Genomic DNA, 12,773 nt, shown 5'->3' with positions numbered 1-12,773 from the left:
GCTCTGTTGTAAGTTGCAAAAGCACCCATAACCTATATTTCTATGTATATATATTTTTTTCATTCTCATCGGATGCAGCAGTAATAAGCCAGATTCCACTCAGGTGTGTGAGAGCACTTGGCTTAAATTCACTCTTCCTCAAGCATATATATCTATCATTAAAATTTCTATGAATACAAGTTGATCTCAAAAAAAAAAAAAAAATTTTTTTTTTCACTTCCCCGCCCCAGGAAACACTCTAGCCTTATTTTAAAAACATTTTCATTTTTTATAACAACTGTAAATGAATTACAAATATATGTGGTGTTGGGGATGTTGTGGATGGGTATCACCCTAACCCTGTCATCATTTTTATCAAACAGTTTACTAAATTGGGATTATAATTTTAAAGTCATTGCTGTTCTGGCTTCATGTTTACATCTCCAATTCTCACTATTGTTAAAATCATTCTTGATAATCCTGTTTTCTTTCAACAGCTTCAGAGGATGATTCTGAAGAAGATGGAGACCATAACAGAGCATTTGACATTGCCTAACTTCATATAAAACAATGGATGATCTGTGAACAAGTGTTTATTAAAATTGGCAATTAAGTACTGATTAATTTTGTGGGGGAATGCCTATTAAATACATTTACTATATCAATATACATATAATGAATATATATATATGCAAAAATATGCATGTATGTATATATTCATTCTCAAGTGTTACTGAACTAAAATTTCACTGCTGGACCTTTTAACATGGCCAGTGAGTCTGATGTTTTATAAACTGGTAATCAAAAGTATTTTTCTTTTTGGTGAGTGGGAAAGTATTACCCTTGTTTTAAATATCGAAGCAATGCTCACTTTCAAATATTTTTGTGTGTTCTGATTACTGTAGTCATATTTATGAAAAATGTTCGTGCTTTACTCTTGTTAGTGAAAAAAGTGGGATAAAATGTTTTCAAAAGAAGCTGACGAATGGTACCTATTATTATTTCCTATTATTTTGCCTTAAGTTGCAGTCTCATTTTGATAATCATTTGCTTCCAGTGTTTAACAGAAAAATGAATGTGGAGAATTTTCTGAAGAAAATTATATTAGGTACCCAAATTTAATTTGAATTCTAAATTCACCTAACAAAGTATATAAATAGAAAATATAGAACTGATGGATGACTTTTTTGGTATTGTTTTACAAAGTACAGATACTATTTGGTAGGTCATAGTATGTAGATATTCCTTTTAGGAATATTGCAACTATAAATTATATCAGAATTGCCAGCAAAATGCTTATTTGGTTAAAAAATTACTGCAATCTCAAGTTTATGGAATATTTTAAAGTTCCACATTTGAAGTTTAAAACACTGGTTTTCAATGTGTTTTTTAGTGTTATCACCTCTTTATAGATAAATATGATATTAATAAACTGATTCTTGCCCATTTTTAACCATTCGTTGGTAAGTCTGAGCATTTATTTGATGACAGTATTTTCACCACTTTTGGACCATGAATCATTCTACACTGTGGTCATGAGTTTTTTGTATACTTATGTGACACTAGTTTCCTCTATCAGTACCCTTACAATAAACTTAAAAACCACCTCCAGGTAGCTTCAGGTTATAATCTGGGTCATGACAACAAGAAGTTAAATAGCAGTTCCTCAAAGAGAAATGAGCAAACTTGCTCACTATCAGGCATTTTGTTGGTATTGTGTGTGACAGCTCAAAATAAAGTGTAGATTAATTGGCATATGTTAAGTTTGAAATGTTTCCTTTTTACTGGTGCTCAAAATAAAATACTTCAAACCAGATACCCAGGAATTTTATTAACATGTCAAATTCTCACTACTAAAATGTTTCTAAAACATATTTGCTCAATTGTAATGTAATTATCTTTGATTGCCTTACTTAAAGCAAAAAATACAAATTTAAAGATAGCAGATTCAGTATCTATTTTATGGCCCATTGAGGATGCTTTGGGTTGAAACATTTGTATTTTTATTAGAATTCAACAGGAAAATCTTTAAGACTTATGCTTAAGTCATGAAAATTTTTATTTAAAAATTTTAATGAGCTGGTAACAAAATATTCCATTTGCATGCATAAAATTTATATATATAATTTCATTAAATACTAAATGACAGTGATACATAGACAGTGGTTTGAACCTTATTCTTGTAGTTCCTTCTTGTTAAGTGTCCTCAAGACATTTCTAAGGAGTGGCTGATAAGTTTGAACCACTGACCTTGTGGTTGGTAGCCCAGTACTTATCCTAGTTCCTTAGTACCACTTAATGTTTAGCTATTGTCATATTATATAATACATTGTAAATATGGCACTACAGGAATAGGAAGCATCTTTTAATTGGTTATCTATTTCTAACATTAAATTTAGAAAGAGAACATGCGCTGCTAAAAAAAAAATAAAGAGTTCAGATACTTGAAAAAACTTAGTTAAAAATGTTTCTTTGCATAATCATGTAAACATAGGAATAATATTGTAACTATTAGCTATAAAATTAAAATGTTGAAGAAAGCAATTCTACATTTTTGAATAGTAAACAGCCAACCTATGTTATTTTTGATACTTTTTAAAAACAAAGGTTTGAATGGTCAAATTTCTTTTAACTATTAAAAAGATACACAGGCCCGTTACAGATGCTCTGACATGTAAAGAAAATGATAATGTAGCTTTTCATTACCAAGCTCTTCTGTTCTGATGCACGGCAACCTCTATAGGGTTTCCAAGACTGCAGATCTTTATGGGAGCAGACAGCCTCATCTTTCTCTTCAGAACATCTGGTGGGTTTGAACCACTAACCTTGTGGTTAGCGTAAGGCCAGTGCCTATCTAAAGTGCCAGCAGGATTCCTTGCTAGGGGCCTGTTTTGTTGTTTTTAAGCACCATCGAGTCAATTCCTACCCATAACGACCCTATATAGGGTTTCCACGGAGCAGCTGGTGAGCTTGACCCACCGACCTTGCATTTCAAACGACTTTGCAGTCTGACATATTAGCCCACAGTGCCACACCAGGGTGTTATTGTTGTTAAGTGCCATCGAGTTGGTTTCGACACATAGCAACCCTGTACAGGGTTTCCAAGGCTGTAAATCTTTATGGGAGAAGGAAGCCTCATCTTTCTCCCACGTAGTGGCTGTTAGTTTCAAACTGCTGACTTTAAGGTTCACAACCCGATTCATAACCACTACACTGGGAAAATGACACCACAGTGCTTAACAACCATTGTATAAAATTTTGTTGGATTAGATAAAAAATTGTTGGACTTTATATTAAGAAAATTATAAATAAGTTTAGTGGGAGAGGAATTCTAGAGCAGCCCTGTCTAATAAAAACTTGCTGCCATTATGGAAATCGTTCTTTCTATAATCTACTATTATGATAGTCACTAACCATATATGGCTACTAAACCTTTAAAATGTGGTGCTGAGGTAACTGAGGGCTTTAATTTTAACTTAGATATCCGCATGTATCTCATGAGTACTGTACTGGACACTGTATAATGTTAGATAGACACTTGAGATGGTCAGAGAAAGTGTCAGGAAAGAGGTAAAAATGGTGTTAGTTCTTGTTTGTTGTTAAGTGCTGTTGAATTGGTTCCAACTCACAGCAACCCTGTAAAGGGTGTCCAAGGAGCAGCTGGTGAGTTTGTGCTGCTGACCATGTGGTTCACAGTCCATTGCTGGTCCTATAACATGACACCAGGAGTCCTTAGTTCTTTAGGACTGGTAGATTTTTAGATAGTTAAAGCAAGAAGGTGTCCCAAGTTAGTGTTCACTATTATTAACAAAAAGTAACATCTATCTTGTATTGCTAAATGCTGGCAAGTCGGTTCTGACTCATAGTGACCCTGTATAGGGTTTCTGAGCAGTAGTTGGTGGGTTTTGAACTGCCAGTCTTTGCTAAAATAGCCATCTCAGTCACTACAGGAAACCTTGGAAATGTAAAGCTCTTACGGAGTATAATTATTTTTTTCTGTGCTTGTGTAATATAGCTAGTGTGGCACATGGCCATACTGTGCACAGTCTTCTGTCATCACTTTCGTTATTCATGTCTAACAAGTCTATTGTGTTTTAAGGGTTGTTTTTGACTCGATAGTAAATGAAAACAGATGGAACAGATTGCACTTTGTTGCCATTGGTCTAGCTAGTGTGATTGTGGTACTGTATTTTTACACTAATAGCAGGCACATTCATACATTTTTTTTTTTTTAAACCAAACAGCTCCCTTGACCATGCAGTGCAGTTTGCAATATATTCGTGTACTCACTTCACTGTTTTTTGAGCTTGTTATATGCACACAAATATATCTCCCCACTAAAAAACACATTCCCTATAATTAGTGAGTAGAGGTTAAGGAGAGATTACTTTCATTGAACTTTTAGGCTTCTAAATGGCATAAATATTTTATGTAGTATATATATTCTTTATTTTGTCCAGCATTGGTTTTCAGCTGCAAAGAATGCTTAAGAAAATCACTCTTCTTTCAGCTTTCATTTTTATTTTTAACTCCCAAAATTATTTTTGTCACCTTTGTCTTAAAATGTACAATAAATTACTGAAAACTTGAGCATCTTCAGTCGTTGTTATATAGTTTTTATGTCACTGAGGAATAAAATTTACAATGGTTGGGAAACATGAGATACTTTAGCTAGCAAAGCTTACAATGGCAAAAAAAAACTCATAAAAAACATTTTGAATAACATGTATTAATGTACATTGCCAGCATTTTCCATGCCTTCATGGATACAGCTAAGTTTTTGTTTAAAAAAGATATGAAATATTATTAAACGTTTGATTATTTTTTAAATCAGTACTAAATACTGGTTGTTTCCAAAATGCTCTGTGTAAAAGTAAGGAAATTATAAAATTATGTTGAGGTTGGGATGTTAAGATCTGTCAAATCTAGATTGTAAAGGGAGACTGAAATATTAGTGATCTGCAAAATAAAAACAGCATCAAGACACAAATACGTAAGTTATATTTAAAAGTCAGGCTTACCCCTACTCTCTTGTTCATTAATAAAGAAACAAACCTAGAAACCATGCACAAACTAAATATAGTAGAATCTTTTTCTAATTTAAAGAAAAAGAGGAAGACCCAGATGAGATGGACTGACAGTGATAGCAGTGGACTCAATGTAACAATTAGGGCATAAGACCAGGCAGTAAGGAGTTCTATGGTAGCGTAGTGGTTATGAATTGGGCTGCAAACCTTAAGGTCAGCACTTGGAAACTACCAGCTGTTTGGGAGAGAGATGAGGCTTTCTGCTCCCATAAAGATTTACAGCCTCGGAAACCCTCTGCAGGGTCTCTATAACCACCATCACCAAGACCAGGCAGTGTTTCATTTTGTTACCCATAAGGTTGTTATGAACAAGAACCTACTTGATGGCACCTAAAAGTAACAGCAGTGTACTCATTGGGACTCAGCCTATATGACAAAAAGCTGAACTGCACCATAGGGTTACCATGGCTGTAAGTTTTACAGAAGCAGACCATGACATCAGTCTCTGACAGACTGGTGGATTCAAACCACCAACCTTTGGGTTAGTAACCAAGCACTTAACCATTACACCATCAGTGCTTCTTAAAAAAATTCTAGGTAGTTCAATAAATAGAAGGGAAGAGAACAAGAAATCCAAGTACCCTGGGATTTGATTTTTATGTTTTGAGCTTTCAGCTTTCTTCCCTCAAGAGGAAGGTCCTGCATGTGGGGAAAGAGGTATTTAAAATCACTAAATTATATCAAGATGATTCCAGTCCTAAAATCTTTTGTATTTGTAGTCAACTTGAAGATGTAAGTTTTGAAACAGTTACTACATGAAAATAATGTTACTGTAAAATGAAAATATAACAAAGATTAATTTTCATTCCAAGTTTTATATTAAATTCTGTCACAAATCACTGATTCGGTGATTTTTTGACATCATAAACTGAGCTATACCAAAAATTTAGTCAAATTGAACAGCATATTCATTTTCTTCTGCAACTACCAAAACACAGTCATCATTAAAAGGTGATTGGGATGTAGTTGAAAAAACTGTGGTGAAATTAGAATCTGAATTTCTCTTGTACAGGAACCATATAATTGCTCCAAAAACTGTCAAGATTACTGTGCTGGCAATCACCAAAGCAGATATTAAAATGTGGTTATCTGAAAAGGAAAAAGACAAAAGAACTTATGGGAGATTATATTATACAAATTGCATGTCTTCATTTTCGAGACCACAAGCATGGTTTCGTTGTGAAAATATTTCACTGTACTAAGAATTTCTCACACTGATGAGCAAAACATAAATTACACACATATTACAGCATGTCAGTATTTGTTTCTTAACCTTGTAAAATGGCCAGGCTTCAAAATCCTACAATAGAAATTACTCACATCAATGCTATACAACAATTCTATTTGCTTTTTCATTCTGAATCTGAGACTACAAATTCAAACTTGCTCAATGTATAGTAAAAAGGATCTAAAAGATTTTAAAACATCCTAGAATTATTTTATCTTTATAAGTATATTTTTTGCATTATGGTTATGTCAATATAATTCAACTCATTTCAGCTGGTGTTTAGAAATGGAGATTTGTAAAAAGTACAGACCGATAAAATAAGTCTGAGTCAGTCATTTTAGGATGAGAGAGAGATCACTGATACTTTTAATAATTCCAGGCAGCTGGAAAGCACACAGTTGGGAGGAGTGAGGAAATGACTCAACTGAGTTCTTTTTGGTCCTCAGATATTTTGTAGCCACAATTAGGGAAGGACTGTGGGGGGTGTTAATATCGCTGGAGTAGATTCTGACTCATTGCAAATCTCATATAAAGAATAGACTTGCTCTGGTATTTTCAAGGCTGTCACCTCTCCGACACAAGAGCACCAGACCTACCTTCTGAGGCACCTCTGGGTGGCCTTGAACCACTACCTTTTCTATTAGTAGTCAAGTTCTTAACTGTTTGCTCCACCCAGTGATTCCTTGTTAACGTAGTACTCTCCTTTATAAATACTGCAGTTAATAACATCTCATACCCACATTCTATATAAAAGATTTGGCCAGTATTCTTTGAATAAAACAACCAAACATTTCAGGATAAAGCTTTCACCTCTAACCTTTCAAATTTTGAGGTTTTTTCTAAACTAATTTTATTGTACAATTTTATCTTTATAAAATAACACATTTTTATATAATTGTCAAATTCTTCTAGCTATATATACCTCTTTAGACACTGACATTTAAAAAAAAAGATTTTACATAAAGCCAGCAGCCTTTACCCTGTAAGAAAAGAGCCATTTTCTTATTTGAAGCACTAGAATGAGAAGAAGTTCATCCAGAAGTCTACTAATAAGTGCACACTACATCCACTCTATTTAACAATATGGTTAGGTTCCAAACACCAGGTGGTTTTGTAGATGTCAGTGTTACTTGCAAATGGAGGATGACCACACCTATATGACTGCCAGACCCTTGGGAGTCACAGTGCAGCCAAGTTGACACACCTTTAACTATCACATCTAGCATTCTCTCCATTTTTGCTTGGCACCTTGGCACTCGTTACTGATACAGTAATGCAAAAAATAGACTTTACTACTGTAAACAAAAACAATGAGATCATCTATAAGGAGTCAGTGTACAACATTCATATTACGTATATACTTTTATAGTGATTACATGATCATAATGGAAAAGGGTAATCTCAATTTGAGAGACTGACAATTTGAAGACTCAATCACAGCTTTATAAAATTAGAGACCAGTTAGATTTACTACACAACACTCAGATTGTTGGGGAACAGCCAGGAAGCATATGCATATATATACTATTTGTACTTCCACATTTTACAAGTGATTTTTTGTTTTTGTTTTTTAACGTTTTACCAAGCTGCAAGCTACTGAAAGAGAAAGTCAATTTCAAAGCAAAAAAACCTAGCTGTGTATTACAATATCTAAGATTTATATCTGGAGCAAAGGATAGTCCCAAATTAGGAAGTCTGTTATTTGCAACATAATTTAAAAAAGAAAACACCATTGCTTATTTAACAAACATAATGGCTGTTCCCTAGTCCTGATTTAAAAGCAAAAATCGTAGAAATTAAATCTGCTTTCACACAATAAAATAAAATCAAACAGAATGAAACAATAAGCATTCACTTCTCAAACCCGTGCAGTATTACTAATCTTCCTTCAGTTAACTGCTGTGACTTCTATATGACTGAGTGCATAAATATGGGCACATTTCAGTTCTGGGCTGCAACACGATTATTTATCACACAACTGTAAAACTTTTTCTGAACTTGGATTCCGTAAAAGTACTTTCTAATGATCTTTATAAACTCCTTCCCCTATGAGATGGTTTTCAGACAGCATAATCTTGTTCTCTAAATGATTTCAATTTCTATTTATTATTAAGTGCTGTCAAGCGAATTCCAACTCGTATTGACCCTGTATAGGGTCTCCGAGACTTTCAATCTTGGCAGGAGCAGAAAGTCTCATCTTTCTCCTGCAGAGCAGCTGGTGGGCTCAGTTTGCAGTCCAATGCTTGTCCTATAGAGCCACCACACCTGTTTATATTTATGTGTGTGTATCTTTGTAAGTACATAGTTTAAAATCTACAAGGTATGCAATGAAAAACTAGCTCCTGCTGTTAGTGCTGTCCAGTCAGTTTTGACTCACAGCGACCCTGTATAGGGTTTCCAGTGAGCAGCTAGTGGGTTTGAACGCCAAACTGGTTCACAGTCCAGTGCTTATCCTATAGTACTACGCCCTTAATTTCCACATTTCAAAGGTAACCATTTGTTTTTTTTATTATTTGCCTCCATGTTTTCAAATAACACGCTTACACTCCCTTTCTTCATATTGACTTTCTTCTATAAAAGAATGATTTAGCTCTCCAATATATACACACCAATTCCTAGGCCCTTCTTCACCAGCATAATTTTATCATTGTTAGGTGCCATCGAATCGGTATCCAACTCCTAACAACCCGATCCCGGGCCAACCTCACTATTGTTGCCACGCTTGAGCCCATTGATGCTGCCACTTGGCCAATCCATCTCGCTGAGGGTCTTCCTCTTTTTCTCTGACCTTCCAACTTACCAAACATGACATTCTTCTCCAGTGACTGCGCCCTCCAGACAGTATGTCCTAAGTATGAGAGACGAAGTCTGGCCATCCTGGCCTCCAAGGAGCACTCTGGCTGCACTTCTTCCAACACAGATCTGTCGGTTCTTTTGGCAGCCCGTGGCAATTTCAATATTCTCCAAAACCGTAACTCAAAAGCATCATTTCTATGCTGTCCAACTTCCACATCCATATGAGGTTACTGAAAATACCATGGCTTGGGTCAGGCATACCTTAGTCCTCAAGCTGACGTCTTTGCTCTTGAACACTTTAAAAAGGTCTTGTGCAGCAAATTGGTGTTGTGCAGCAAATTTGCCTCATGCAAATACGTCATTTGATTTCTTGACTGCTGCTTCCATGAGTATTGATAGTTGATCGAAGAAGAATGAAGTCTTTGACAGCTTCAATCTTTTCTTCATTAATAAGACTAGTTTATTGGTCCAGTGGTGAGGATTTTTGTACAGCAACTCACAAGCCACCACAGTACGACAAACTTGACAGACGAGTGGTGGCGTTTTATCATAGCAACCCCCAAACTGAAAGAAAATGTTTACAATATACCTCTAACAAAAGATTTGCTGTATTTACACTATATAAAAATTTACCAATCAATAGGAATTCAAAGAAATATAGACAAAAGACTTAGCTGGCACTTGACAAAAACTAACCAAATGACTTGAAAAAGTGCTCAATGTCATCTAAAAAGTAAAAATTAAAATTGCAACAAGATCATTACAAACAGAGATTGGCAGTACCATTATTAGGACTGTTGTTAGGAGTCATGGAGTCAGTACTGACTGAGCAACCCTATGCACAACAGAACACAACACTGCCTGGTCCTGGGCCAACCTCACAATCGTTGCTCTGTTTAAGCCCACTGATGCTGCCACTGTGTCAATCCATCTCACTGGGGATCTTCCTCTTTTTCTTCTACTATCCACTTTAACAAATATGATATCCTTCTTCAGTGACTGGTCCCTCCTGACAATATTTCTGAAGTATGAGAGATGAAGTTGGCCATCCTGGCTTCCAAAGAGCACTGTGGCAGTACTTTTTCCAACACAGATCTATTTGTTCTTTTGGTAGTCCATGGTACTTTTCAATATTCTCCAACACTAACTCAAATGCATCAATTCTCCTATGGCTTTGCGTATTCACTATCCAACTTAAGCATGCATATGAAATTATTGATAACACCATAGCTTGGGTCAGGTGCACCTTAGTCCTCAAATTGACATCTTCAAAGAGGTCTTGCACAGCAGATTAGCCCAATGCAATATATCATTTGATTTCTTGACTGCTGCTTCTATGAGTGTTGATGGTTGACCTGAGCAAAATGAAGTCTTTGACAACTTCAATCTTTTCTTCATTTATATGGATGGTGTTTATTGGTCCAGTGATGAGGATTTTTGTTTTCTTTACATGGAGGTGCAGCCCATACTGAAGGCTGTGGTCTTTGATCTTCATCAGTAAGTATTTTCAGTCCTTATTGGGGACATTTCTCTTTTCTTGCCTACTGACAATACGTTTCATCGTCTCTGGCATCCTCCCTGTACCACAACGTCCCACAATGGGGCAAGCAGTGACCGGAAGGGCACAAAGCCCTGCTGTGACGCTGTGGGCTAACGCGTCAGACTGCAAAGTCATTTGAACTGCAAGGTCAGTGGTTCAAGTTCACCAGCTGCTCCTTGGAAACCCTATACAGGGTCACTATGGGTCAGAATTGACTCAACAGTACTTAACAACAATTGGGGAGATGGGAGCAAATGGAACTCACATGCAAAGCTAGTAGGAAAGTAACATGGCTCAACCATTTTGAAAGATTTCCATATTTTCTAATATACTTTGGCTATTGAGGCTATAACAACCCTTCATAGTGTTTCCAAGGAGCAGCTGGTGGGCTTAAACCAACAACCTTGTGGTTAGTTGTTATGTGCCATTGGTCCAGTGCTTATCTTACAGCATTATACCAGGATCCTTAATAAACTCTACAACCCACTAATTCTATTCTTGGATTATGCCCAAGAAAGCAAGTCCCCAAAAAAGACTTCTATAATATTAGCAGGCAGCTCTCTATTCATATTGCAAACTGATGACAATCCAAATATTCATCAAGAATAAACAAAAAAACATTCTTATAAAATATTGAACAGCAAAAGAAGAGTACCATATACATATACACAGCATGGGTGAAGTTAAGCAACATGAGTGAAATTAAGCAATATGGAAACCCAGACAAAGGATTACGTTTATGTGAAGTTCAAGATTAGGGAACTCTGATAAGAGAAAGAGTAGTGATTACCTATGGTGGGTAGGGTAGGGTATTTTGGGGAAGGGGAATGAAACTTTCTGGGGTGACAAATGTTCTATACCTTAATCTGAGTGGTGGTGGTGGTGGTGGTGGTTATGTGCCGTGGAGTCGGTTCTGACTCATAACAACCCTGTGCAGGGTTTCCAAGGCTGTAAATCTTTATGGGAGCAGAAGGCCTCATCGTTCTCCCATGGGATAGCTGGTAATTTCTAACTGCTGACCTTGCGGTTTGCAGCCTGATTGGTAACCACTACACGTGATCTGAGTGGTAGTTACATAGATTGTTGATGTGAAGTGCCGTCCAGTCGGTTCCTACTCATAACGACCCTGTATAGGGTTTCCAAGGAGCGGCCGGCGAGCTTAAACCGCCAACTGTGCGGTTCAACACATTAACCCACTATGCCACACCAGGACTCCAAGCACAGGAATACAGAAAAATTCAAGCTGTAAATTTTAAGATTTGTGTAGTTTCTACCTCAAAGCTATGAGAAGAAAAAATATGCAACTGACAAAGAATACAAAAGGTTCATAACAAGTTACCATACTTTGCCATTGGGAATGAAAAATGGTACAACTCTCTAGAATAATCTCAATATTGATAAAAGTTACAGATTCATTTCTGATCCAGCAATTATATTTCAAGAACTCTACAAGCTCACCACTCATCTGTCAGTTTGTCATATTGTGGTGGCTTTTGTGTTGCTATGATACTGAAAGCTATACCACCAGTATTTTAAATACCAGCGGGGTCACCCATGGTGGGCAGGTTTCAGGGGAGCTTCCAGACTGTGACAGACTAGGAAGGAGAACCAGATCACTTCTGAAGGACTAGCCACTGACAATCTTGTGAACAGCAATAGAACACTGAAAGAGTGCCATAAGATGAACCCTTCAGGACTGGGGAAGAGCTGCTTCCTCAAAGTAGTGTTTGACCTTAATGATATGAGTGGAGCAAAGCTTTGGAGACCTTCATTTACTGATGTGGCACAACTCAAAATGGGAAGAAAAGTTGCAAATATCTCATTAATAATTTGAAAAGGAATCTAGGAAAATTGAAAGTTACTGAAAATTAAATGGAATGCATAAAGGTCCATATCCTGGGCATTAGTGAGCTGAAATGGACTAATAGTGGCCATTCTGAATTAGACAATCATGTGGTTTACTACACCAGGAACGACAAACTGAAGAGGAACAGTGTCTCATTTATCCACAAAAAGAGTATCAGTATCTATCTTGAAGAGTACAAAACCGTCTGTGATAGCATAATAAGGAAGGAATAATAGCCTACAAGGAAGACCAAACTCCTGGGGTGGTGCTGTGGGTTAATGCATTAGACTGTAAAGT

General features: G+C 36.3%; 2 protein-coding genes across 3 annotated transcripts in view; one reads left to right on the top strand and one right to left on the bottom strand.

Moving 5' to 3' along the window:
- Positions 1 to 1,041, top strand: part of MARCH7 (membrane-associated ring finger (C3HC4) 7, E3 ubiquitin protein ligase) — a 59,003-nt gene extending 57,962 nt beyond the window's left edge. The window contains exon 10 of one of the 2 annotated variants that reach the window (XM_006872027.1): positions 477 to 1,041. In XM_006872027.1, coding sequence (XP_006872089.1) covers positions 477 to 535 — 59 coding nt within the window. In that variant the 3' untranslated portion in view covers positions 536 to 1,041. The remainder of the gene's footprint in view (positions 1 to 476) is intronic. The other variant, XM_006872028.1, reaches the window with a different exon arrangement.
- A 4,777-nt stretch (positions 1,042 to 5,818) lies between these two features.
- The window catches only part of CD302 (CD302 molecule), a 50,698-nt gene continuing 43,743 nt past the window's right edge, over positions 5,819 to 12,773 (bottom strand). Inside the window, exon 6 of the mRNA XM_006872026.1 lies at positions 5,819 to 6,155. Coding sequence (XP_006872088.1) covers positions 5,953 to 6,155 — 203 coding nt within the window. The 3' untranslated portion in view covers positions 5,819 to 5,952. The remainder of the gene's footprint in view (positions 6,156 to 12,773) is intronic.

Source organism: Chrysochloris asiatica, unplaced genomic scaffold (genome assembly GCF_000296735.1).
Source record: "Chrysochloris asiatica unplaced genomic scaffold, ChrAsi1.0 scaffold00181, whole genome shotgun sequence".
Taxonomy (NCBI): domain Eukaryota; kingdom Metazoa; phylum Chordata; class Mammalia; order Afrosoricida; family Chrysochloridae; genus Chrysochloris; species Chrysochloris asiatica.
Note: the sequence above shows the minus strand (reverse complement) of the source record. Positions and strands in the feature narration are given on the sequence as shown.